At 44.8% G+C, this 23,407-nt stretch overlaps 6 protein-coding genes across 16 annotated transcripts in view; 2 read left to right on the forward strand and 4 right to left on the reverse strand.

The window, feature by feature from the left end:
• The first annotated feature begins 1,523 nt into the window (after window positions 1-1,523).
• Window positions 1,524-6,408, forward strand: LOC122618769 (protein spaetzle). 9 transcript variants are annotated; one of them, XM_043795316.1, is made up of 7 exons: window positions 1,524-2,488; window positions 3,966-4,064; window positions 4,212-4,289; window positions 4,527-4,827; window positions 4,953-5,331; window positions 5,399-5,627; window positions 6,090-6,408. In XM_043795316.1, exons 1-6 carry the CDS (start codon window positions 2,423-2,425, stop codon window positions 5,574-5,576), a joined length of 1,101 nt encoding a protein of 366 aa, XP_043651251.1. In that variant the 5' UTR covers window positions 1,524-2,422; the 3' UTR covers window positions 5,577-5,627; window positions 6,090-6,408. The 9 variants fall into 9 exon arrangements, with proteins under 9 accessions (XP_043651251.1, XP_043651252.1, XP_043651255.1 ...); XM_043795317.1 differs by having other exon boundaries at window positions 4,980-5,331; XM_043795320.1 differs by having other exon boundaries at window positions 1,525-2,488; window positions 4,770-4,827.
• On the reverse strand, window positions 5,618-6,024 carry LOC122618771. Its single transcript, XM_043795326.1, has one exon. It carries the CDS (start codon window positions 5,879-5,881, stop codon window positions 5,753-5,755), a length of 129 nt encoding a protein of 42 aa, XP_043651261.1. The 5' UTR covers window positions 5,882-6,024; the 3' UTR covers window positions 5,618-5,752.
• Window positions 6,409-7,643: 1,235 nt separating the features above from the next.
• LOC122620127 (neprilysin-1) lies at window positions 7,644-13,452 on the forward strand. Of its 2 annotated transcripts, XM_043797445.1 has the most exons (9): window positions 7,644-8,152; window positions 9,874-10,033; window positions 10,096-10,190; window positions 10,258-10,831; window positions 10,898-11,180; window positions 11,246-12,077; window positions 12,293-12,341; window positions 12,519-12,717; window positions 12,826-13,452. In XM_043797445.1, the coding sequence occupies exons 1-9, from the start codon at window positions 8,047-8,049 to the stop codon at window positions 13,168-13,170; spliced, it is 2,643 nt and encodes an 880-aa protein (XP_043653380.1). In that variant the 5' UTR covers window positions 7,644-8,046; the 3' UTR covers window positions 13,171-13,452. The 2 variants fall into 2 exon arrangements, with proteins under 2 accessions (XP_043653380.1, XP_043653381.1); XM_043797446.1 differs by lacking the exon at window positions 12,826-13,452 and having other exon boundaries at window positions 12,397-12,522.
• Window positions 8,446-9,278, reverse strand: LOC122620137. Its single transcript, XM_043797457.1, has one exon. It carries the CDS (start codon window positions 9,180-9,182, stop codon window positions 8,619-8,621), a length of 564 nt encoding a protein of 187 aa, XP_043653392.1. The 5' UTR covers window positions 9,183-9,278; the 3' UTR covers window positions 8,446-8,618.
• Window positions 13,453-13,515: 63 nt separating the features above from the next.
• The window catches only part of LOC122620129 (RYamide receptor), a 61,133-nt gene continuing 51,241 nt past the window's right edge, over window positions 13,516-23,407 (reverse strand). Inside the window, exons 5-8 of one of the 2 annotated variants that reach the window (XM_043797449.1) lie at window positions 14,733-14,801; window positions 14,371-14,675; window positions 13,990-14,081; window positions 13,516-13,781 (exon numbers count right to left, since the gene is read on the reverse strand). In XM_043797449.1, the coding sequence (XP_043653384.1) occupies window positions 13,651-13,781; window positions 13,990-14,081; window positions 14,371-14,675; window positions 14,733-14,801 (597 nt within the window). In that variant the 3' untranslated portion in view covers window positions 13,516-13,650. The remainder of the gene's footprint in view (window positions 13,782-13,989; window positions 14,082-14,370; window positions 14,676-14,732; window positions 14,802-23,407) is intronic. The other variant, XM_043797450.1, reaches the window with a different exon arrangement.
• Window positions 21,148-22,818, reverse strand: LOC122620136 (serine, glycine and glutamine-rich protein). Its single transcript, XM_043797456.1, has 3 exons — window positions 22,766-22,818; window positions 22,187-22,653; window positions 21,148-22,105 (listed from the first exon to the last, which is right to left on the reverse strand). The coding sequence occupies exons 2-3, from the start codon at window positions 22,524-22,526 to the stop codon at window positions 21,582-21,584; spliced, it is 864 nt and encodes a 287-aa protein (XP_043653391.1). The 5' UTR covers window positions 22,527-22,653; window positions 22,766-22,818; the 3' UTR covers window positions 21,148-21,581.

A 23,407-nucleotide genomic window follows, 5' to 3' on the forward strand; every position in this document is an offset into this window, starting at 1 on the left:
CTGCGTCAGAAGCCGCTTGCAAGGCGTATATATGCAGTGTGCAACTTTAAGATGCGGTTTTTTATCGGGCGTTCTCGGAAATACCAACTGAGTCACCATCTTTCCCAGCGCCCCAGCACGCTCCAAGGCGGCGACTTGGCGACTTGCTGGCTCATTTGCTGGCGACTCGGACCTGCGACTCCCATGACGCGTGCGCCAGCGGAACTGACGTGTGCGGCACCCGTTCGGCATACCAAACGTATTAGAGATCTTAGATGGGCTCCATCGTGGGTATAGTTTCATGGGTGGTGGTGTTGGTGTTGGTGCCGAGAGCCGGTGTGCTCCGAGAGCTTTGATGCCGAGCTTTGCCCGGCACCACTTTTACTTTCAGCAGCAACAGGTGTTGGCCGGCAAAAGGTCAGCTGGGCCGACTGTGAAGAGCCCTACACTTGGCGGGTTTAGTCCGAAAGAGAAGGTGGTAATCAATGCAACAAAGTTTTGGGTATTTTGAGTTCGGGTAAATTTTTGGCTATAAACCAAAGGATAGCTGTACATATCTTGATTTAGTTTATTTCTACAAATTTGCTGGCGTATAAACTAAGTTTTCCATGCCGTGGTCCAGACTCCGGCGTACTTAAATCGCGGTCATTTTTTGTTTTTACCAAATAAAAAACCAATAAAAATCTAATCGGAGCTGTTCGACAACAAGCAGACAGATAAAGCTTCTGGCATAGGTCAAAGTACTTCTGTACTGTATTAATTAGGTACATTATTTATGAATCCTGGCAATGGCTTTTAAAGTCGGCCTATCTATCATCCATATGTACTTTTGATTCACTTCATCAAATAACCAACAAACCAAACAAATAACCAACTCATATCGCTAGTTAAATTGTTTGGCTGCTTTAACTTTTTCGCCTTTAAATAATAATAATGTTTTCTTTTTAAATGCGATAACAAAGTGACATTTGCTCGTCAAATATTATAAAAAAATAATATATACAAAATATAATATATATTTTTTATGTATGTAGATAAGTTTAGGGCAATTAAGCTGATATTGATGAAACAAAATGACGTGGTGTTAAAGGCAACCAATTTTTAAAATATTATTTTGCGACACCTTATCAGTTCTTGAAAATATTTGTTTTTACTTGTGTGAGATTAAAGTATAAAGTTAGCAGTTTGATGTTACTTATAAAGTCCAAGTCAGAAGTACTATACATGCTCTTTTTTTCGGGATCAAAATGCAAATTGGCCATTATAGAGGTGGTTGGGTATGCACACTTTTCTCCAAGTGTAAGATGATTCAGATAATTACGGCTGGTGAAGTTTTTCGTGAAGAAGGCGCAATATGTGGTGGCGCTCCAGTCAGCTGTGGATCAAATCGCGGACCGCTCAACCGCTCTCTCTTTCCTTCTCTCTCTTCCCATCTCGCTCACACCAACAGGCAGTTCGTCCCGCTCGCACTCTCGCCAGCTAGCTTAAAGCTGCACTTAAGCGCGCAGCAATTGCTCGGGGAGCAGCGCCAAGTCGGCCTTTGGTGACCACTTCTCAGTTGCCTCCCAGACGTGCGCTCTCGCTGTCGTGTGTTCTCGATCGCGAGAAATCGAAGTCCCAGTCGAAATCGAATTTAGTTATAGCTTAACACTCTGCACGCCCGCGGGGGGAGCTATGGTGAAACGCTCGATCTCGACCGGAAAATCCCAGCGCGCGTCGCTATAAACTCAAGATCGGTGGCAGATGGTTGCAGGTCCATAAAAGCGCAGGCATCTCGCGCTTCTCGTGTCACTCAAAGCCGGCGCACAGAGCCGAAAAGTTCCCACAACGACCCACTCTGCCCACTTATCCTGCGATTGCCCAGCCAGCGCTGTAATCCAAATCGAAATCAGTTATAATCAATATCAATATCGCGGCATTTCATCAGAGACCCCGATTCGAAAACGAAAACGGTTCCAGCAAAGCGGCGAGAGCGAAACTAAAGTGAAAAGCAAAGCGACTAATTGAAGTGTCCGCCTGTGTCTCGCAAACGTGCAAAGGAAACAAAAACAAAACGGAATAGCCAACATATCACACACAAAGCCGCCGCACAAAATATTTATAAATAAATACGGCAACAGTGACAATACTGCTAACAGCTCCCGATACAAAGGCCCGGCATTAACATTAAGTCGTGCCAGTTTGTTTATTTTTTATACACGCCAAGCTCATAAAACACACACAGATCACTAAAAACAACAGCAGCAGCAGCAGCAGCAGCAGTGCGCCGCTATAACAACAAAGTTGTAGAAATAAGAAAATCGGTATAAGCCGCCACCGATCCGCCAATCACCTGCTATATATTTTACTATCACTAAACTAAACCCCGACGCAGACGTTCGCCGTCCACAGAATCTATATAGTTGAATAGTTAAAAACCCAATTGATTAAGCCGAGGTCGTTCATGATGCCGACCATGTGGATATCGCTGTTCAAAGTCCTGCTGCCACTGCTACTCGTGGTTGCCATGGTGAGAAGTTTTCCAAATTTCCAAACAGTCGAATCTCCATAGTCAAAACTGTGATCTAAAACAAATATATTATTTATTCTTAAGCTATATAATTTGGTGAAAGGTTAAAGTGTCCTTAGCTAACAAGAACTTAAGCGCTCAAGACTCCAGAACTTGATTTGTGTTTTGAGACAGTGGCTTGGTCCAGCTATGAAAGTTCGACTGTATTTCTGTTTTTCTGTTTGCTGTTTATCTATGCTTAACATAACTGTCATTTCATTGCTATATATTTCTGGTTGTGGGCTTTGTACATATTACTTATTTTAGTTTAGATTTTCCGCAGTTGCTATAGCAGTTCTATTAGCCGAAGGGCAGTTTCAAGTTGAAATTTAGTCAGAGACTGGAAACCTGTTCGCATTGCCAGCAGCAAGTTATGTGCAATTTTCATTCTCTCTATGATAAATGCACATCATAGGCATTACAATAATATTAATTGTCATAAACAATGCCAGACATTCTGCACACGACTATTGAAGTAATTTACTGCCGACAAATGGGATGATCATCGCTGTGTGAAATGCAATTAGTCCGTAATAATGGCGTCGAAAGTTAGAAAATCCGTTTGAAAAGCGCCTGAAACTTTTGTCTTTCCGGTTTTCCGCGTACTCCGCTGCGGACCGGTTCTAAAGATCGTTTTGAGTTCCAGCTAAGTTCCAATGGGTTCATGGAAAACCTAAAACTGTTAGGGAAAAATGATCCAATGTTTGCCTTAGTTGCCCCAACCCAAAACACTGATGAACGCGTTTAAAAAAAGATTGATTGTCGAGCTTGGGAAAAAACATTTCCGAGAAATCGTAAATGTTCTCAGGCAATCAAGTTCCGATGGGTTGGCACCTAAAATCGGGTTTAATACGTGTTTGTCGAGACCTAATTTTTGTTTGTTCAAATTCTTTTGGAATTTCGGGTGACTTCATTCGCGAAGTGAATAATAATACAAACTCTTACTAAGATTACAGACTATTATCATGGCATGTTTGTACCACTGCATATATATTCCATGCGAATATTTAAAGAATAGCACACCAAGTGCTGATAAGTCTTCGGATTATCAGCACATTAAAAGCAACTTTACACGATTGGCTTGTTGTTTTATAAGAGAAACCTTCCGGTTTGATTATGTCGGCCCTAAGTTTGTGCTAAGGAATTGCTGCCTTTAGATTTGTCAGATGTTGGGCTCTAGCTGTTGTTTTATATGCATATGTAGGTTCGGGTCCTAACTCAACGGAACTATAGAGGCGATGGCGAGAGAAAACTGCGCCTGCCCGGAAAACAGCTGTTCAAACTTTTCGAATACGCAAATGTAGTGCCGACAATAGAGAGCGAAGTCTGGGTGACAAACAAACGAGCCCGAGCACCGAACCACCAATATTGAATACTCACTCCGTTGTCTTGGCAATGTTGTTGAACCGCAAACAAAACTCTCACCTGTATCTTTCAGATAGTTTATATCAGTGTTCAATTAACGCAGCGACCCGAGGCCGAGGTGGGAGCAGAGGGCATGAAAAGTTTGGCAGACGGAATGACTACTTACCTAAAGGTGTGAGCACAGTGTCCCAGAGACCCAGTTGTATCGTTATGCTAAATACCTGTACCTAATAACCCTATTGTGTCTGTGTGGTCAAACCTGCTGAATCGAGACTAAAGTCAATCGTCTTGTTTTTTTATTTCGCCATCTTTGCTACAGTACGAGGCCCAGGAGTATGATGCTATGATCAAAGACATTTTTAAAATTACCAATGATAAGGGAGTTGTCCTCTTTAATGTAAGTGTATATATAGGCCAATGCATGATATATTTTAACAATTCTTCTTTGATGTGAGTTACCGCACTTCACCCTAAATCAAAGGCGATCCATTGCTTCTCATCACTCCTGTTCACCCTATATAGCATCACCATTTTTTCTGCTCATTTGGGTTCTTATTGGGTTGTGTGTTGTCTTTGTGCTTCCTTTATTTGCCACTTGGCTAAAGACTAACACGAGTAAATTCTACCCGTACAGACGGCCGCGGACAGTGCACCCTTCATGCCCATACCCATCCAGCGCAACGATCCGCCCCAGAAACCGAATCTGAAACAGAATCTGAATCAGAATCTGAATCTGAATCAATCCCCGATCCCTGAAACGAACCACCATTACCATCACTATCAGAGCCTGGTCCAACCAGATCAGTACTTCAAAGTGCAGCGCTCCCCGAATGGCAAGCTGAATCTGGTCTTTAACGATACGTTCGTATCTTTGCAGAGGACGGAAGCGGAGATGCAATCCGATCAGCCGAGTCCCCACCGACAGCCTTCGAACTGTAAGTACCAAGTATATTAGCCTATGCTCAGTTACATTCTATACGCAAACAAGTGCCTTACAACTAACTACTAAATCGCTCCCATACTCACTGGCCAACTGCCTTTGGCGCTTGCCTAATTTTAGCCTTTGTCTTCCCCGGTTCCCCCCTAGTCAAGCAACAGACTTCGCGAGCCCCACCTCATTCCCAGTCGAATAGCACCAAGGATCAAAGTCCCTGCAAGGGTAACTCGCACAGGCACAAGACCTTCTGCACGGAAGTGGACGACTACCCGGACATTTCGAGCCTCACACAGACGCTGGACACCAATTTCGCCAAGTTCTTTGGCAACGATTTTCAGCCCACGGATGTGGGCTCTCGCTTGGGTGACGCAGACGAGCGATTCCTCTGCAGGAGCATAAGGAGGACTATACAACCGCAGAAGGGCATTAAGGCGGACAACACCTGGGAGTTAATTGTCAATAACGATCAGTACAAACAGTCCATCCAGATCGAGGAATGCGAGTAAGTTAAACATTATACCACTTATACCACTAACTTACTAACTCCCTAAACCTTACCTTACCCACAGAGGAGAGAACGAGCTTTGTGACTTTGCCTCCAACTTTCCGCAAAACTACGTACCCACTTGCAAGCAGCACTACACACAGCAGACCCTGGTCAGCCTCAAGAGCGATGGCAAACTGGAAGTGGTGCCGCAGGCCTTCATGATCCCATCCTGCTGCAAGTGCGCCTTGAAGCCTGTGTGACTCTGCAGAGTGGGATTCTCCAGTCGATGGCTGCGACAATGTGATATTGAGGTGAGCCCACCTTTTATTCGTACATTGAATTTAAAAACGAGGTACAGAACAGAAACGACTGACTATCCAAATGAGCAGGGGATTTGAATGGATCCTTGTAGACTGGAGCTGGAGACAAGCACTTCTCACTTGACCAACTTGCGCAGGGTCCAGCCGACGGCATAGAATCCCACCAGCTTCAGGGCCATTCCCTTGCTTTCAGCCTTCACCAAGTGCTTAAACTTGTTCTCGAAATTGCCAACGACGCGATCCATCGGAATGAGATAGTAGATAGTATTATGTCAGCAATTCAGAAGCTTGCGAAATATGATAAACTGTGCTTTATTACGTATCGAACTTTAATCAAGAATGTGTATTGTGACTCGTAGAGACAAACTTTTCAGACTGAGACTGACAACTTGAAATGTATATACAGCTCCATTGACATTATTACCATGTTAACTAGATTTGATCTCTTTGCAGCATGAAGTTTCACCCACCACAGAATGGCAGGCCAAACTGATCAGGGGTCGTTGATTTATTCTATAATCTGCAGAATCCACACATAGACTAAGGTGCCTATTAATTTAGAGCTTTAAGTCGAGTCACTGTAACCATATTCGTGTCATATATTCATTTTTGGCTTCCTCGTCTAATGCCTAAGCTAGAAATGCAAGTAATTAGTCATAGAATACAAAATAAAGCAAGAAAAAAACACAACACAAAAAAAAAAAACATAGAAATAACGATTTGAAAAATGTATGTTAAAAAAGATAATGTATAATAAATGTATGCAAGTACATGCCAGCAAAGTAAAGTTCTTTGAACCCATCAGCGAGTACCTGGTGGACAATTTATTTGCTTATTAACCATAATTCGGTTCGCCCCGCAGCGCAAACCAATTACACCCTAGTGAGTGTAAACACATTCCCCCAGAGGGGTGGCTTCTTTCACCGGCAAAGGATAACATGCATCGCATGGCTTTCTGCCGCTGGAGTTTCCAACTGACAGCGGGGCGTATGCGCGATGTGTCTTGAGGTGCTGGCGCTGGCACATGTGGAAATCAATAGTATTTATCGATTCCCGGACACAATAAACTATGTCAAAGTTAGGCCGAACAATGCGAATGCTTGTGGATTCGTGGTGGGCGGGCAAAGTGCCACAAATTAATTACTATTATTAGGTATCCTTCCCGTATTTGGCCAAATCCCAGTGTCGTGTCCTGGTCGATTGGACATTGGACATCGGCCAGGGTCATCAATCATGCACTTCCCAACACCCGCCGCACACCCGCGTCCATATCAATTAGCAACTATCCATATATCTCTGCCGGACGATTTTCCATATATATATATATATATATATATAGATAGAGTTTGGGGTGCCCTTTGTAATGTACTTTTCCTCATTACGCCACTGGCTCCGTTGCGCGGATGGTGGTCACTTGGCGTCCCTTCGTGTTCTGTTCTGATTCACTGTGGAAATAAACCGGGATTTGTATTCGAACGCTGCATACCTCTGATGATTGATCGGTGCCAAGTCACTTGACAAGGTGCACGAAATAAATACGTTTAATACATAATCACAGTCGGCATTTCCACATCTGTGTTTTAAGTGCTAATTACTTTTAAATAATTTGTTGTTGAGCAATGCACAATGGAAACGCGATTTAACTGATTGCTGTACACATGCTACATAACATTCCGCGAAACGGATCGACCCGAGCTATAAAGGGTACGATACAAACAAGGATATGGACAACATGCAGGACAGTCAGACAGTGTCGGCGTTTCTGGGTGGGAATGGAGACGGAGATGGGCCAGTGGGTCGCATTGGTGGCTCGTAATTGCCGCAGCACATTTGCATGGCCGAAGGAGTTAATGGGGGTTGCCTGATTTGTTTGTTGGTAGTACTACCTACTACGAGTATTGCCATTGCCAGCCAGCCGTGTTGTTGTTATTCGGTTGCTGGCTGGTATCGGTGCGGTATAAATACGTTCTGTTGACGACGCCCGGGCTCCAATACGCCGGTAGTCGCTGCTTCAGACCAGTCACCCGCTGCACTGGCTCCACTTCGCGTCGATTTTTCCAGCGTTCTAGCTCCAGCTTTTCGTTTCGGCCCCCACATAATGCCAAATTATGCAACTGCCTTCTGTTGGCAGTAGCGGCGAAAAAACAGGCAAAAGGCAAACATTCCGGCTTATGAACAAACGATAAGCTGCTCAACCGTTCCCACTTGGTCGCCAACTGTTCCCTGCGCTGAGCGCAACATGTGGGCGCTGTGACGTGCATTCGGATAAGGCTCATCACCCGGCTCATTGATATGCCCCAGAGTGCCTAGGAAAATCACCGGCAGTCTGCGTTAAAAAAAGCGGAAAAATCACACGCAATATGCAATAATCGGGGACTTTTTCCACTGGACTGACTCATGACTCATTGCTATGGAGGATCGCAATCGCATCTGGACCACGGGCAACATTAACCATGGCTTCTTCGGCGACAATCTGCAGCAGCAGCCGTTGCCCCTGCAGAGATTGCAGACACCAGGTGAGTGCCTTTGGTTTTGATACTTATATTTCAAGCATGCCTGATAATAAAACATATGTATTACCATTCCAAAGAATGTCGAAAATCAAATTATCGCTGTGAAGTTAAGAACGGCATTCTCACTAACAATTCCTAATGATTTAAGCACGAACGATAACTTTATAAAAGTAAATTAGCAAAAGGTGACTTTCAGCCTAAAAATCTGTTTTAGTTTACTTGTAACTATTTGTAAGCTCACAACTTTAGGAGTTGAGTAAATGGTTCCGAATTGCCATTGTAGCTAAATGCATTCGTAATTGAATGAGTCATGTTTATTTTTTAAACGTATGTGGATGTTCATATTTGTATCGAGTATAACAAGGCAATTTATGGTACTGGAATCTGCCTAATTACCACTTTAAATCTTTAACCGCAAAACCTCAAGTATCCGCGTGTCAGGGAACTCAGAAAATGCCTGAACCGATTTTCAATGACGTGTAGAATCAATATACCGGAACCAACCATCGTAAATGGATCCGAAACTTTTGTTTCTTATAGTAGATAGCCACTTAAGGGCCCACTTGGGAGTACCGACCATTGCGGCTTTTCTTTCATCGTCAATGGGTTGAAGGGTTGCGGCATCCTCATCTATTGCATTTCCGGAATTTGCGATGCTGATTCCGTCTTCCTCAGCTTGATCCACGACATTATCGGTATCATTTTCTGGTAGAGATGCAGGGTTTTCGGGCTTTCGAATCCTTTTCGCTCTTACCATCTCGTCTTGGTTATTTTTTCGATTGATTCTAGCCAGTTTTCTGAACAGCACAATGCGATCGTGCATGATGAAACCGACCACCATTAGAGCCACCACCATGAAGACCAAGCAGTCTATAAAGCTCGATATCATTCTATAGGGTCTTCCTATTCTGGCCTCGAATCTGGCAGCCTCCTTGAAGATCTCAATGGTATTGTACACATCGTCGGCCATGCCAAAGAGATTTGCCTCTATTTGGGAAGTGTTGAACATCAGCACGGATAAGGAGCGAAACATTTGGAACAGGCTCTTTTGTTATTATTTTAGAATTTTGTATTTTACAATTATGTGCTACCTATCTATTACATCTGACAAAGAACGAAAAGCCAAATGTTTAAAAGACCAATATTTATAGACCCGAAATCCCTCGTTCTAAAAGTACGTAAGCACGTAAATGACCGGGATTAGGTGTTTGACCAGAGAAGTCCTCACTGTCTCTATTTTGCATGCAAATTCGAGATCGGTTCGTGGGGCTTAATGGGCTTTAATTTTTTTAAAATAGGTTAAATGGTTGCCGGACACGCGAAATGTTTTCAGGCCATTGAACCGGACGTTGTCACCAGTTTCAAATGCCTGTTGTCTTGGACTTTGTGTATATGCAGGTCCGCATTCGCAGGAACTTCCTGTGACAGGTGTATGCATTAGCCAGGCGATTAGGGACACCCCCAGGACTGGAATCACATGACAGAGACAGAAAAATGTCCCAGATCAAGATAAGAGGGTATACACGAACATAGAAATGCGGGGGGTGGCGGGTGGCGGTACAAACACAATTGACAACATTTGACTAATTAGTGTTAATAAAACGTACCTCTGAGTATCGGCCATCGATTGAAATCCATTTCTCAAATCTAATTGAGCTTGGCCAGTGACCAATTAGTACTCAGTCGGGGCATTGTAATCAAAGATTGTTGAAACCCCATTACAGGTAACCTGAGCCTTCTTGCGGCACCCATTCGAGCCAATGGCAGTGGCAATGGAAACGCAACTGCCAATGGACATGGACAGCATTCGGCCACGGAGAGTGCGAATGGAAAGCAGCTGCCCTTCGAGCCCGTATCCTCGCACCTAATTGGCATACAATCCAAGTAAGTGCGCCTCCTATTAGTGCCTAACCATTGTCTAACCTTTTGCTGATCATTGTATTAAGGTTTCGTCGGAGCTATTACCACAAAGTGGTGCTGGGCGGACTGGTGGCCCTCGTAATCATTCTGCTCATAGCAATCATAGTCGTAAGCCTAGGCCGTACGTATTAATTAATATTTATACTTAAGTTATTATAAATAAAACTCACTTTTTTTCTATATTCCAGTTAAGAAATCCAGCTCGATTTGCCGGAGCAAGGAGTGCATCCGCACAGCGGCCAGCCTCATCTATGCGATGGACGAGCAGACTGATCCCTGCGAGGACTTCTACAAATTCACCTGTGGCCGGTGGGCCAACGAGCATCCGCGTCCGGATTCGGTGACCTCGAACGATTGGTTCCGGGAGCGTCAGGCGCACATAATGCGTGTGGTGCGCGAGTTCCTCCGCTCGAATATCACCAAATCGGAACCGGAAGCGGTGGGCAAGGCGAAGACCATGTACAGAGCCTGCATGGATACGAAGCTGCTGGACAAGCGGGATCTGGAGCCACTGATTAACTATCTGCTGCGTTTCGGACTACCCATTCTGCCCTCCGCCTTGAATCTCACCCTGGGAAGTGGCTCCAAATATGCCACAGAGGCAGCCAATATTAAATACAACTGGCTGCAGTCCATTGTGTCCATTAAACAACATCTCACAATGGATCTCCTCATAGGGTTCGATGTCTTTCCGGATCCGTTTAACCGCACCATTAACCGCATTGCCCTCGGAACTCCAGAGACTGATTCGGCGTTTCCCTTGTGAGTAACAAATAAGTTTATTAAACACTTTGTAAATATGTATAAAGTTACTGGAATTACCTTTAGCAACAACGACGACTCCCATAAAATGCTCCGAAAGATCCACCGCAAGACCATTTTCATGCAGAACAGCGACGATGAGGACGACACCGAGGAGGATCGGGAGAGCGAGGAGGAGGAGGCGGCCAAGCAGACCAGCACGGGAATGACCGCCTATCTCTACTACGTCCGGAAAGTCATCGAGAAGTATCTGCTTTACGTGGACCCGAATGTTAACCAAGAGGAGGCCACTCTGGGCATCACCGAGTTGGTCAAACAGGGCGTTAAAGTCGCAAGGAAGGTGCATGAGGTGGGTACATTTACAAGTACACCGTAATCTAAATTAATAGTAATATATTTAATCAATAATCCCAGTTTAAAGAGAACGCTGAAAACATGACCAAGCCATCGAAGAACCCGGCAGATGACATTGTCTACATTACCCTGCAGGATCTGCAGAACCAAACTGACAAGAACATTGCACCCAAGACACTGCCCATCTGGGTGCGTTACATGGAATTGATTCTGAAGGGCACTCGCCACGCCGGCAATATCCAGATGACCCAGAACCTGACAATAGTAACCAGCCAGGCAGACATCTCGTATCTGCAGAGCTTGGTGGAGTATCTGGAGGAGACGCCACCATCCCACATCGAATCCTATCTGTTTCTGAGCACCATCGAGGAGCTGGTTCTGCACACATCCAGTGCGATGCGATTGCTCCACTCGGAGTACATGCGGGTGGCCATTGGAACAGAGGGCAGCACCCCGAGATCCCTCTACTGCGCCAATGGAGTAAACAGTTTGCTGGGAATGGCAGTGAGCTATGTCCTGGCCGACGCGGACTTCACCAAGGAAAAGCTGCCTAAAGTCGAGCGAATGCTGAGTGATATTCGACGCTCCTTCGATCGCCTGGTGAAGTCCACGTCTTGGATGGATGCGGCCACCAAGAGGAAAACCATTCAAAAGTCAGCTGAGATGAAGAGCTTTATCGGATTTCCCCCCTGGCTGCGAAATGCCACCGTGCTAAATGCCTATTACGAGGGGGCGGAGGTGAATGCCAGCACCCACCTGGAGAACCTCATGGACTTCGTCCACTGGCAGATGATGGACAAGCTGAACGAAATGGATAAGCCGGAGCCCATTGGCTGGGCCACCTCGCCTTCGAATGTAAATGCGTTTCATACGTTTCAATCGAATGCAATCAGTAAGTGCACTGCAAGAAAAGCCCCACTGGAAAGAAGGAAAGCAATTTTTAATTAAAGGTCTTTTAAAGTAACTTTCAATCTATCATTAAATCCAAACATTGATAAATTTGAGTTTGATAGTTCGACGGCTTGCTGAACTTCAGTGGTGCTATGAATGAGCATGGACAACATTTACTTGTGGAGTGCCTAATCCCGACACTATCTTCTTTTGCAGCTGTGCCCATTGCCATTCTGCAATACCCGTTTTACGACCTTGGTCTAGAGTAAGTTCGCCCTGGAATAGCACTAAGCACTAAAAACCGAGCACTGAGCACACAGATAGCCGAGCAAACAGCGACCCAGGCACGTTCCCGCACCAGCACCCGCACCAGAACCCACACCTAGCACTAATCCCTTCCCGGAATGGCCCTAACCCGTGTGCTGGTCTGTGTCCTCGGCAGGGCGCTCAATTACGGCTCGATTGGAACCATCCTGGGCCACGAGCTCACACACGGCTTCGACGACAGCGGCAGGAGGTTCGACCGCGCGGGGAACATGGTCGAGTGGTGGTCAAATGGGACCATCGACGAGTACGTCAATCGCACGGAGTGCTTTGTGGAGCAATACAGCCGCTACCACCTCGCGGACATTGATGAATATGTGAGTACATATGGCATGTACATATACTGTTATTAAATTCAATGGAAATTAAGGTTGTTACCCAAAGTATAGAGAACATTGCTTATTAGTCATTTGAATTTTTCGCAGATTGATGGCGAACTGACGCTGGGCGAGAACATCGCCGACAACGGCGGCATGCGGGAGGCCTTCTACGCGTACCGCCTCTACGTGAAGGAGGTTGGACGCGAGCGGTCCAAGTTGCCCGGACTGGAGCACTATTCCCACGAGCAGCTCTTCTTCATCTCGTTCGGGAATCTGTGGTGCGAGACCTACACGCCAGCTGCATCGCGTTACGCCCTCAGCGATTCTCATTGCCCGGGACAGATGCGCTTGCGGGGAGTGCTCTCGAACTCGGAGGAGTTTGCCAGGACCTTCAAGTGCGCCCGCGGTACCCCCATGAATCCCAACCAGCCCAAGTGCCGCATTTGGTAGTTGGAGTGGTAGTGGTAGTGTGCTCGAGGAATAAGCAATTGCAACAGGAACAGTCAAGTGATTTTTCTACCCGTTTGTACTTAAGCTAGCCATATGTGTTTAGATCAAATATACAGGTGTCTTTTGCACGGTTCTGTATGCAGGTGCAATTAACTTAATGGTAAAACGCTTCTCAATCGAAACCCTCCGAGCTCGCAGCTCATAAGTAGGCTACGTTTTCATTGTAATAGATAAGAAAGCTCAATTTTAATTGCATTATTTCGGGCTTCATGGGTACTTGCTCCTTACGATATAAAATACTTGCATGTGAATATTGTATATACTTTTAATTAATTACCTTTAAAATACATTCATTAAAATTACATTGAGTTGACACTTACAATACAGGTGAAGGACGCGGACACTCACACACGCACACATATACACTCAGCAAAATGGGGTATTCGATCTTTGGTTGGTTGCTTCACGTTGTAGTCGCACTCAAAACGCTGTGCTCTTTCCGTTTGCTCTAGTTCCACCTGAGCTTCCCAATCGTCGCACAGGTGAATTAGTTGCAGTTTTCGGTGTGGCAGCTACCGCAGCGGAGACGTCTCGACACACGACAATGGGTTCTAGATTTTTAGAGGGTGTAATGAGTAGAAGAAATGTGTAGTAGTATTATATTTATATGCAACTCTTTAATGTATTTAATTCCGGAATGAAAATGCCCTTTGCAAGACCTTCGATATTCCACATTCAATAAAACATCAATCAAATGCAGATTGCTGTGATACTTGGTATTATAATATAAAGTATCTTCTTAAAAAGCTCTCAACTTACCGCTCGCAAAGAACTCGCCCGTGGCTTTCGACGAGCGCTGATGTAGGTGGTGGATGTGTTCATTCGATTGAGGTGAAGTGCTGGACCCGTTCCTTTGTGGTCGCCAGTGGTGCGTGGAAACGAGAGGAAAATGTTAGAAAGTGATTTATGATTTAAAACTGGTGAACGGGAAGATGCAGTTGGTGCTATTCATGCGGTAGCGTGTCTGTGTGCTTCATCATTGGCATGCAAGACTACGGAAAAACGACAGAAACTATGGTTACTAAGGACTATGAATTCCAGATGATCTCCAACTTGCGTTCAATGAATCAAAATCGCAACAATACGAATACGGAAACGGAAACAGAAACAGAAACGGATACTAAGTGAAGGGGCTGGCACCTAATGCGTATTTTGGGTTTCCGGAGTAGGGCATCGCCGACTTGGCGATGGTACTTCGTGGGCATCTCACCGGAAGCTTCGTTCATGCGATCGCCGCCGCTCCGCAGAAGGCGATTCAGGCAGCAGCAGCGACGCAGGCCCGGCACACGGTGCATCAGCTGGACGAATCCGCTCCTGAAACGGGCGTTCATGTAGCAGTAGATGATCGGATTGTAGCAGCTGTGCGACATGGCCAGCCAGTGGAAGGCGAACCACACGTACGGCAGAGGTTCCCAGTTCGTGAACTCCTCGTCGTTCAGCAAAAGCTTTGGAATATAAATCCGATGTAATTGTTGATTTTTCAGGGGAAACGAAGAACCCACCTGCAAAATATTGAAGGGCAGCCAGCAGCTGGTGAACACAACCACCACCGTCAGCATCATCTTGACCATCTGCAAGGGGAGAAGAGGGGCGATTAATTTAAGGACACTGAAAGTCCGAGTCTATTTATAGGACTACTGCGGTCGTGAACTTCGCGAATCATTCATTCCGTTGCTTTTATGGCTCAACGACCTTGACCTTCGCTTCCCAGACTGTTGAGCCGTAAAATCTGTTGTTTGCCTTTCCCCCCATAAAACATAAAACCATCCAGTTCAAGTTTATTTATATAGGGAGGCAATGCCTCGCTTTTATGGCCTATTGCAACTTATTTTCATCGTAGCATCATAGGGCTTAGGAAATAAGGTTTCCTTGAAGCTTCGCAAGCAAATTTTACATGTGAGGCCATGATATGTGCCTACTTTTAGGCGGCGAAAACTTTCCCCTTTCTCAACAGAGTTATCATAAATTTTACTTCCCTATTTGACACGCAAGTTACCTATAAAACTCTCCCCCTCTTTGAGTTTTGTTTATGCCATATTTCTAGTATGTATATCCTATATATCCGAATAAATCATTTCATTAAGTGAGTCACGGGTCTTTAATTCACATATACTATAAGAGTTGCTTAATTTAGGGGAATTTTGATTGCTTTTCTGCAAATCGACCTAGGTCTGATTTGCTAATATGGTGGCTTAGTTTACTTAAACAATGAACTCAGTGGCCACGTCTCTTTAACGTCACCACCAGAATAAAAAACTAGACATCAAGTTTTACGGCATGAAACAAAGCCACGATAAAGATGTTAAGTTCAGTTTACACATCTGGAGTCTCTTACACTAAACAAAAAAATATTTTAAGCCCTCTTAACATAAAATGCTTTAGCTAATTGTGCGAATTTGTTTTTCAGGGATATTAGAAACAGAAATATGGAAATCTTCCATTATTTTTATTTAAGTGTACCTTTAAAGATTTGTTTTGCAAGACAGACAGATGAAGTCTGTTGCTGCCAGCAGATGATGAAATCAGAGATGAGTTCTTAAAAAGCAGACTTGCAAGGATAGAAATTGAATCTAATTTGCATGCAAATATTAGACATAATCGGCGGGCAAAGCGACTATAAATGGAATCTTGCTCAATCGCGGGGACTATGAACTGATTCCATACTCGTTGTGGATGCGAATCTCGTCTCCAACCATTTTCTGATGTCAGTTGGGTGCATTTGGCGGCAGTTTTCCGCTGGACAAGCTGGCAGTTGCATTTTATGAACCCGCCAAGTCGTTTTATTGGCCGCCTTTGTTGTCGGTCGATTCTGCCATTTCAAATGCAGTTTCCCGTTCCAGTCTTGAGTGGCTGGGCAAAGTAAGCGAGTGCTCAACGCGGCCATTTGATTCGTTTTAATGCCTCGTTTGTTGGCCATCCAGCCGGGGAGTGTGAAGCATGTCAACATTAAGTATACGCCGCGTTGCTGGACGTCAAAGCAGCAACACGAGGAGCAAACAGAGTGCGCCCAAGCAAGCTCGTAATGAATGTTTGTACAAATATGTGTTCGTTCATGCTGTTTTTCCCCTGACGCCTGGACACGCGTCTCCGCCAGCTGTGACCTTTGGCCCCAACATGTGTCTGCAGACGGATGAACTCTGGCATCTACTTTCCCTAGCCCCACACAGAGGAAAAAAATGTATTTAAATGGTTTTTTTAAATGTAAATATTTCAGTAATACTTTGACATTTTTTTCTAGTGCACTCGTCGTCGGTGGGTGGAAACTGCAAAATCATCCGGCGTCTGGAGAAGTCTTTATGCCGCGGCCGACTGAAGTGCTGACTCTGTGGCCATATGTCATATGTGCCGGCTACATTTTCTGCGCCCGCGGGTCTAGTTTCATCTTTATTTTGGCGGTTTGTTTTGGCCACCTGAGCGTGACAGTTCCATGACTTAATTGCCGGCTGCGGAGGCTGCCGGCATTAGCTGCAATCACAAGGCACTTGGCTTTTTCGGTGATTTGTTTTGGTTTTGAACCGGTTGGTGGATATGGCTGAGTCCGCCCAGCAAAGTTTATGCCGCGTCTGGGCTTACATAAAAAATGAGCTCATGTTTGTGGCTCAGTACAGCCGTGTTGTAATTCATCAAAATACTTTTGGATTCACACCCACAAAATCAAAGCGGGCAGCTTTTGGAACTGGGCCATCAAAGTCTTAGGCTGACAAATGAGGCTTGGATCCGCCGAATCTGCCACAATGAGGTAGAAAGTGAGAGCTCCATTTCGAGTGGAATAGAAAGGTTGTGATGGGGTACACAGCAGACTTTATTCCAGTTCCTTTCTCCAAAGTAATTCGCTAATTAAATTACCGGACACGTCCGTCTCAGGCAAATGGTTCCTAATTCTAGGTCCTTTTTGCTGATTTATTAATGAAGTGTTGCTGGGCAAGGACGGCCAAAAGCCTTTAAAGTATGGATAATTTATCTTGTAGACATGTTTTCTTTTATAAATAAAATTGCCAAAGGCATAACTTCGATATTCAAGCTTTCTACGGCGCGTGTTTATTTTGCATTTTGTCAGTCTTGATTTATTTCCGGATGTTATTAAAGTTTTTCATCAGCAAAAATAACACCACTTAAATGACAACAAAAAGGCGTGGTAACGCGTTTGACTGCGTTTTTTTGACAAGCCTCTTAGTTTTTATTATTTGGAGCTTTTTTCCGTCACTTAGCCTAATGACACCGAAAGCCAATGGACAGTAAGCAAACACAGTTTTCTGCAAATTAAAAGCAAAAAACTGTATTCACAACGCTGCACGATTGAAATCTCTTTTTTGCGTGGGAGTGCAAAACCGGGTCCTAAAAAGTTTGATATAAAACAATAACAACCGCGAACGGAAACTGGATCAATAAATGGGTAAAGCACCAATTTTGAAGCTTACAACCATTAATCAATCCAATTCACTTATCGATTAGTTCGTGCCCCAAGTTATCTTGACCAATTCCAGGTATTAACAACTGACCCCTGGGCACCCGCATTTCTGACGATGTGGTAATTGAACCAGCTTTTAATTGCCCAGCAATTGCGAAAGTGCCAGAAAAAAACAGAGAAGCCTAGTTGGTAATAGTTTTGGTAATTTAAAAGCCACAACCCGAAAATCAGTTGAGGTGCGCACCCAACTCCCAAGTTGTTATCCGTGAAATGGCCAAAATCAAACGGTCATTAAACATTTCGCTTGGCCGGCAGCCAAACTAATCAGCAACTAATTTACACGGCAAATTACAGCACAAGTTTTCGCCCTTTGGCAACCTCGCCTTACAAAGTGTGGTTTTACTTTTGATTTCAATTTGAATGAATTATTATAAGCTTTCAGATGACTTTTATAAAATTAGGTAGTTGCTTTATTAAAATAAATAATTACATTTCAGCACAGCTATCATTATTATTATTTATAATATTTTTAGTGAACCAAGTCAAAAGTTTAAGAGCTGCTAGTGTTAAAGCTGCGTTTTTACGGTTTCCTAAACTTGTGAGGAAAATAAATTGAGTACAATAACCAAATGACCACGACAAGCAAACCGTAAAAATCCAGTCATAAAAATAATCCAATAAAATAATAAAACCAAAACACGAAATGGGAGTCAACAGGGCGGAGTGCCAAATGGACTTTTGTTGGCTGCAATTATAAGCTATGCGATTTATAGTCCCAAGAACAAGGCTTGGATTTAGCATTTTCAAGGAGATTTTCCTTTCAGGAAAATGAGTGATATATATCCCCCAGCTTCTCTATAAGCCATATTAGACGATAAAACCCACTTAAGTCAAAGACGGAAACATTTTGACGGGTTTTGAGGGTTACTCCGCTTTGTTGTACATATCTTCCCAGGTCCGTTAGCCTACTTTTCCTTTTACGACCTACATACATACATTATAATTAACCAAAACGCCTTCGCTGAGTAGAGGGGCGTGGCAGAAGTACGCACAATTAATTAAAGCACCCAAAGTGTCATAAACCTTTCAGCGTTGTCAATTAAACGCGGCAACCGAAAGTGCGAACCTAAAACCTCACAATTTCTGCCTTCTTTTGCTTTTGACCTCTCGGAAGTGCTTCAGCTGCGATTTATTGTGGGCGTGGAAATGGGAAATACAAAAAAAACCCAGAGAAAAGGAAACAACACGCCCACCGGGTGAAAAGTAAAGGTCGTAAAAATGTTTGCTTGAGCTTCAGTATATATGTATATTTTTTGTGACTTGGAGGGGAAACGTTGGTCGGTTATGATAGAATAATGTATTTCCCAGTGTCCGTGCAACGAAATCTCTTTATGTTTGCTTTGCGTTCTCCGACAAATTGAATTTTAGAGATTTTATTTTCCCCATAAATTGCGCCACCCTCATACATATATTTATTTTGGATATTTCGAAAGCTTTCCCATTCGCATTATTCTGAATTTGCTTTTCTCAGAATATATAACGTAAAACCTAAGCCAACACTGCAATATTAATTTCAGATTCATTCCAAGAGTTGATTCTCAGTTTAAACGCGTCTTGTATATGCAAATAATGGGTTTAAAGTGCAAATGACTGTGAGTAACTAAGTAAAAGGATATTTCCATCGAAAAGAAAAGTGCACCAATTTGCAACAATGTTGCGGCTTTAGGGACTTTTCAAATTTCCCAACTGCAAGCAGTCATGTCGTATTTTTGGGCAGGATCTATACAGGTTCAATTCATTGGCCACTTCATTCACAATAGCAGTTTTTTCCGGCCAATTTCCCACATGCAAAGTCCTGTTTACGGTCGTTCTGTTCCACAGTTGGTCCTGTTTTGGCCATTTGGCCAGCCGGGCAACACGTTTCCTTTTTTACGAGCCAACTAGGAATATCCTGACAGGGAAAAACGCACGTGTACGAAAAGGAATTAATTAGGCTTATTGAAGAGCCTCTTGCTACCAAACTTTGCCATCACTTCAACACCCTAGTATCTTTACTTAAGTATATATGGAACATTAAAGAAAATGCTATACTAGCTTTTGCTAAATTTGATTTTGATTTTTGAGGGTCTCGACTGAACTCCAGTGAAGTGTGCCGCAGGGCGACGCTTTTGTATGACGGATTGCCATTGATTGCGCGGGCAAAAGCTGTAGGTAAACCCATAGTCATGGTAAAAACAACAGCAGCGGTTCATTTTGGGCCCAGACAGGCGGAAGCGAAGCATATGCCAGTGAAATATGAGGCTGGGAACAAAGGCAGCGGCACACAGCACGCCGAATCGAACTGAGCCCCTTGCAAAAATAGACACAAATTTCTGGTTAACCCATTTGGGTGATACATCAGTTTCCCTCGAAATCCTTTTGTTGATATATGCATGGGCACAGTCCTGATTTCTTTACTTCTCTATTTCAAAACGAATCTGTATTATATTGAAAGTATAAATTTTTAAGTGATAGCTTAATTTAACCATTGTTGTGGCCAAGAAATAAAAATATATTTATTTTAAGCTCGTGTTGATATTGCTCTTAGTATTATGATTAATAATTAGGAAAGCCTGAGAAACTTCAACTTCTTCGGAATTATCTTAATAATTGCAATAAAAAGTGGGCTGATATGGGTTAACGGTAACAGCACCACTCGCGATGAAGTGAAAGTGCTAAAGCTGCGCGAAAATGAGAGGAAGAAGCTCGGCCGGCAATGACAATGCCAAGCTGTCTGTATACTTAAGGCATTAAAACATTGTAGGAAAACAAAAAAAATCAAAATTAAAAAAATAAACAGAAACTCACAAAGAAAATAAAGCGAAGGCAAATTGGAGGGTTTCAAAGCAGTTGGTAATGAGAGGGAAGAAAACAGAGCAACAGTTTGTCATTAACTTCAGGCGAACGATCTTCCTGAAAACTTTGAATAATGTAAAAGAGCAACTTTTAAAGATTGTGCAACTGGAGCCACTAAAACCGTTTTAAAGTTTTCGCACACACTCCGCAGCAACTTAGCGGAAAGTTTAAGTGAAAACTTGGCCAAGAAACGATTCAAATTAATAATAAGGATATAAATTGCTGGTCAGCTGTGTTCTTCGTTACTTTAAAACAACAGAAAGGCGTGAAATCCTTCGAAAAAAACAGAAGCAATGCGATTAAGGGCGAGAAATAACTTTTTAATTAGTTCACTCCTCCCCGAAGTCAAAAGTACCCTTTTCAAGGGGTTAATTAGTTGAGGGAAATGGAAAATGAGGGTCAGCGAATGATTTCCCCTGTCCCCTTGACTACTAAGTACCACTTAGCTTAGAGAGTGTGAAATGAGAATATCTTAGGGGGTTTTTTTTTCGTAATTTTGTCACCGTTGTTTTTTTATTTGTGCATAACGTACTTAAGCCTAGTATAATTAAAGTATATGTATTTATATGTATGGAGCAAGTCAAAGCCCCGCTAAATCGTCTTCTGCTACAAATCATCATCATCATCATTCGCTCTTCCGGGCGCCAGATGAGGTTCCCATCCAAGGAACCCGCACATGTCGCCTATTAGCTAATAGAATTTTCCAGGCAGGACTGAAGGTTAGACTCCAATTTAGTTGAAGGTGAGAAATGTACAGATGCGACAGGTGGATAGCCAAAGTGGGTGAGAAAAGGATTGGAAGGACTGAAACGTATTATGTACAAAAGTCGTGGGCGAAAGTGCCGCCCCCCCTTTGAAAGGGGTGATGTAGGTCTGAGATAATTGGGGGACACATGGTGGTCGAAGATCGTGAGGTGGTTAATGTGATGTGGATGATGTGGTGTACTCGAGTGAGAGTTTTGGGGGCATGTCAACGACAGGACTAGTCAGCAGCTTGGGCCGAGTTCGAAGTTCGCAATTTTGAGTTCTCGATGGGTGGAAGATCCATTTAGTAGGGTCCGGACTTTCCAGGTGGTCCGTAGTTGCTGGACGGGGCCGAGATGGAGCCGCTGTCTCCTCCACTGAAGCCACCATCGCCGCCAGAGGTGTAACCACCGCCGGAGTTGGTCTGGGTGAGGCCGATAGAGCCCGAGTTTCCACTAGAAATGCCGCTCGAATCCTTCTGGGTCTTGTACTTGATGAAGTAAACCTCCGGCTTCGATGGCTGCGTGGGTGCGGGCGTGGGGATGACGATGTCTTGTTGATCCTCGGGCTTCTTCACCAGCACGTAGACCAGAGTCTTCTCCTCGTTCTGAGGCTGCAGGGGAATAACCGGAGCCTGGTACGATGGTGGCGATGGGGCCTTGATGAAGATGATCTTGTAGTGCTTCTGGGACTGGCCGATGGGCAGGTTGGGGCGCTGGCGCACTTCTTCCTGCTCTGGTGGTGGCACGTGGACGTAGATGTGCTTCTGCACCAAGGTGGTGCCACCGCCGCCGCCGCCTCCGCCTCCGAAACCGCCAATGCTGCCGCCTGTGGATAAATAACATTATGTTTTGTGTCGCAATTTAGATTACATTCGGATGTGATCTTGGGTGCACAAAAGACACGCACCTCCACCGAAACCGCCGCCGGAGCCGCCTCCGAATCCACCGCCGAATCCGCCGCCTCCTCCACCACCACCGCCGCTGCTGAAGCCACCGCCTCCGCCGCTGCTGCTGAAGCCACCGCCTCCGCCGCTGCTGAAGCCACCGCCTCCGCCGCTGCTACCGCCGAATCCGCCACCGAATCCTCCGCCGGAACCGCCGCCGAATCCACCGCCCAGGCCGCCGCCAATGCCACCGCCGGAGTGACCGCCGGAGCCACCGCCGCCACCAGGACGGTTGTAGTTGTATCCGGCTTCAGGACGGGCGGCGGCCAGCGCCAGGCAGGACATTAGGATGAAGGCTTTCATGGCTGAACAATCACGGGTCAACGGTGCGTATGGGTAATGGATATAAGATGGGGATGTGGATTCACGGCTTTTTCGTTCACAACGCACACACTTAAGCACTCGGCACTATTCCACAGTAATCCTCGGTCTGTGGTTTAGTATGGATGAATGATGATTTTTGTTTGTGTTGGGAAGAACAGAAACAAGACGGGGATTCAGTTATACGGATTGGGTTAACTCAAAAGCTTGAAGTGCCTCACGTTGCTATATCCTCGGATTGCACTTGGCTGCTGTTTATTAGACCAAATCAAATGCTTCACTGACGAACCACTGCAGCCGCATCACCAATTTATACAGAAATCCAGCCAGATGCACGTCACCACTACCACAACACCAGTAGTTGTTGTATCTGCGAGAGGGTCGCCGTTTCGGCTTGGGTTTGTTCGTTTTTGGCGATGGAGTTGGAGATGGAGATGGTGATGATGATGCGACTTTGCTTTCTGGGCACTGCGCATGCGTGGCGAGCTGGCCAATAATGAGGCGCTGTCTTGGCCATCTGTCTGTGTCTCTGTATCTGTCTGCAAAAGTATCTGTATCTTTAACTGCATGCTCACTTGTATCTGTGGGGTTACCGTCTGTTTGTGTCCGTGTCTGTGTGGGATGGCAAGTGAAACCGAAATTACCGCACAATCAACTTATTACAGCACCGCCGATTTCCCGCTGTCGGATGTGCTGGAGAGCTCTCTCTCGGAGCGTCTCGTTTTGGCCACACATCTTTTGGCCAAGTCGAGACCCAGTGTCGTGCACTTTCGCTCTCATCGCCGCTGGGCTACCGCTGCCAATGCCGCTGCCGCTGCTGGGTTAAAACCGATCCCTCACTTCAGCGTCAGCTGGCCTGGCGA

Source organism: Drosophila teissieri, chromosome 3R (genome assembly GCF_016746235.2).
Source record: "Drosophila teissieri strain GT53w chromosome 3R, Prin_Dtei_1.1, whole genome shotgun sequence".
Lineage (NCBI taxonomy): Eukaryota > Metazoa > Arthropoda > Insecta > Diptera > Drosophilidae > Drosophila > Drosophila teissieri.

What these genes read in the sequence shown, in the direction of transcription:
- LOC122618771 (XM_043795326.1), bottom strand. Translation starts at nt 5,881, where the DNA reads ATGGATCGCGTCGTTGGCAATTTCGAGAACAAGTTTAAGCACTTGGTG.
- LOC122620136 (XM_043797456.1), bottom strand. Translation starts at nt 22,526, where the DNA reads ATGAAAGCCTTCATCCTAATGTCCTGCCTGGCGCTGGCCGCCGCCCGT. An exon ending in CGGCGGCGGTTTCGGTGGAG is followed by an intron (nt 22,106 to 22,186) that starts GTGCGTGTCTTT and finishes ATTTATCCACAG; the next exon opens with GCGGCAGCATTGGCGGTTTC.
- LOC122620127 (XM_043797445.1), top strand. Translation starts at nt 8,047, where the DNA reads ATGGAGGATCGCAATCGCATCTGGACCACGGGCAACATTAACCATGGC. An exon ending in ACTGATTCGGCGTTTCCCTT is followed by an intron (nt 10,832 to 10,897) that starts GTGAGTAACAAA and finishes AATTACCTTTAG; the next exon opens with CAACAACGACGACTCCCATA. An exon ending in TCGCGGACATTGATGAATAT is followed by an intron (nt 12,718 to 12,825) that starts GTGAGTACATAT and finishes AATTTTTCGCAG; the next exon opens with ATTGATGGCGAACTGACGCT.
- LOC122620137 (XM_043797457.1), bottom strand. Translation starts at nt 9,182, where the DNA reads ATGTTTCGCTCCTTATCCGTGCTGATGTTCAACACTTCCCAAATAGAG.
- LOC122618769 (XM_043795316.1), top strand. Translation starts at nt 2,423, where the DNA reads ATGATGCCGACCATGTGGATATCGCTGTTCAAAGTCCTGCTGCCACTG. An exon ending in TGCTACTCGTGGTTGCCATG is followed by an intron (nt 2,489 to 3,965) that starts GTGAGAAGTTTT and finishes TGTATCTTTCAG; the next exon opens with ATAGTTTATATCAGTGTTCA. An exon ending in GAATGACTACTTACCTAAAG is followed by an intron (nt 4,065 to 4,211) that starts GTGTGAGCACAG and finishes TCTTTGCTACAG; the next exon opens with TACGAGGCCCAGGAGTATGA.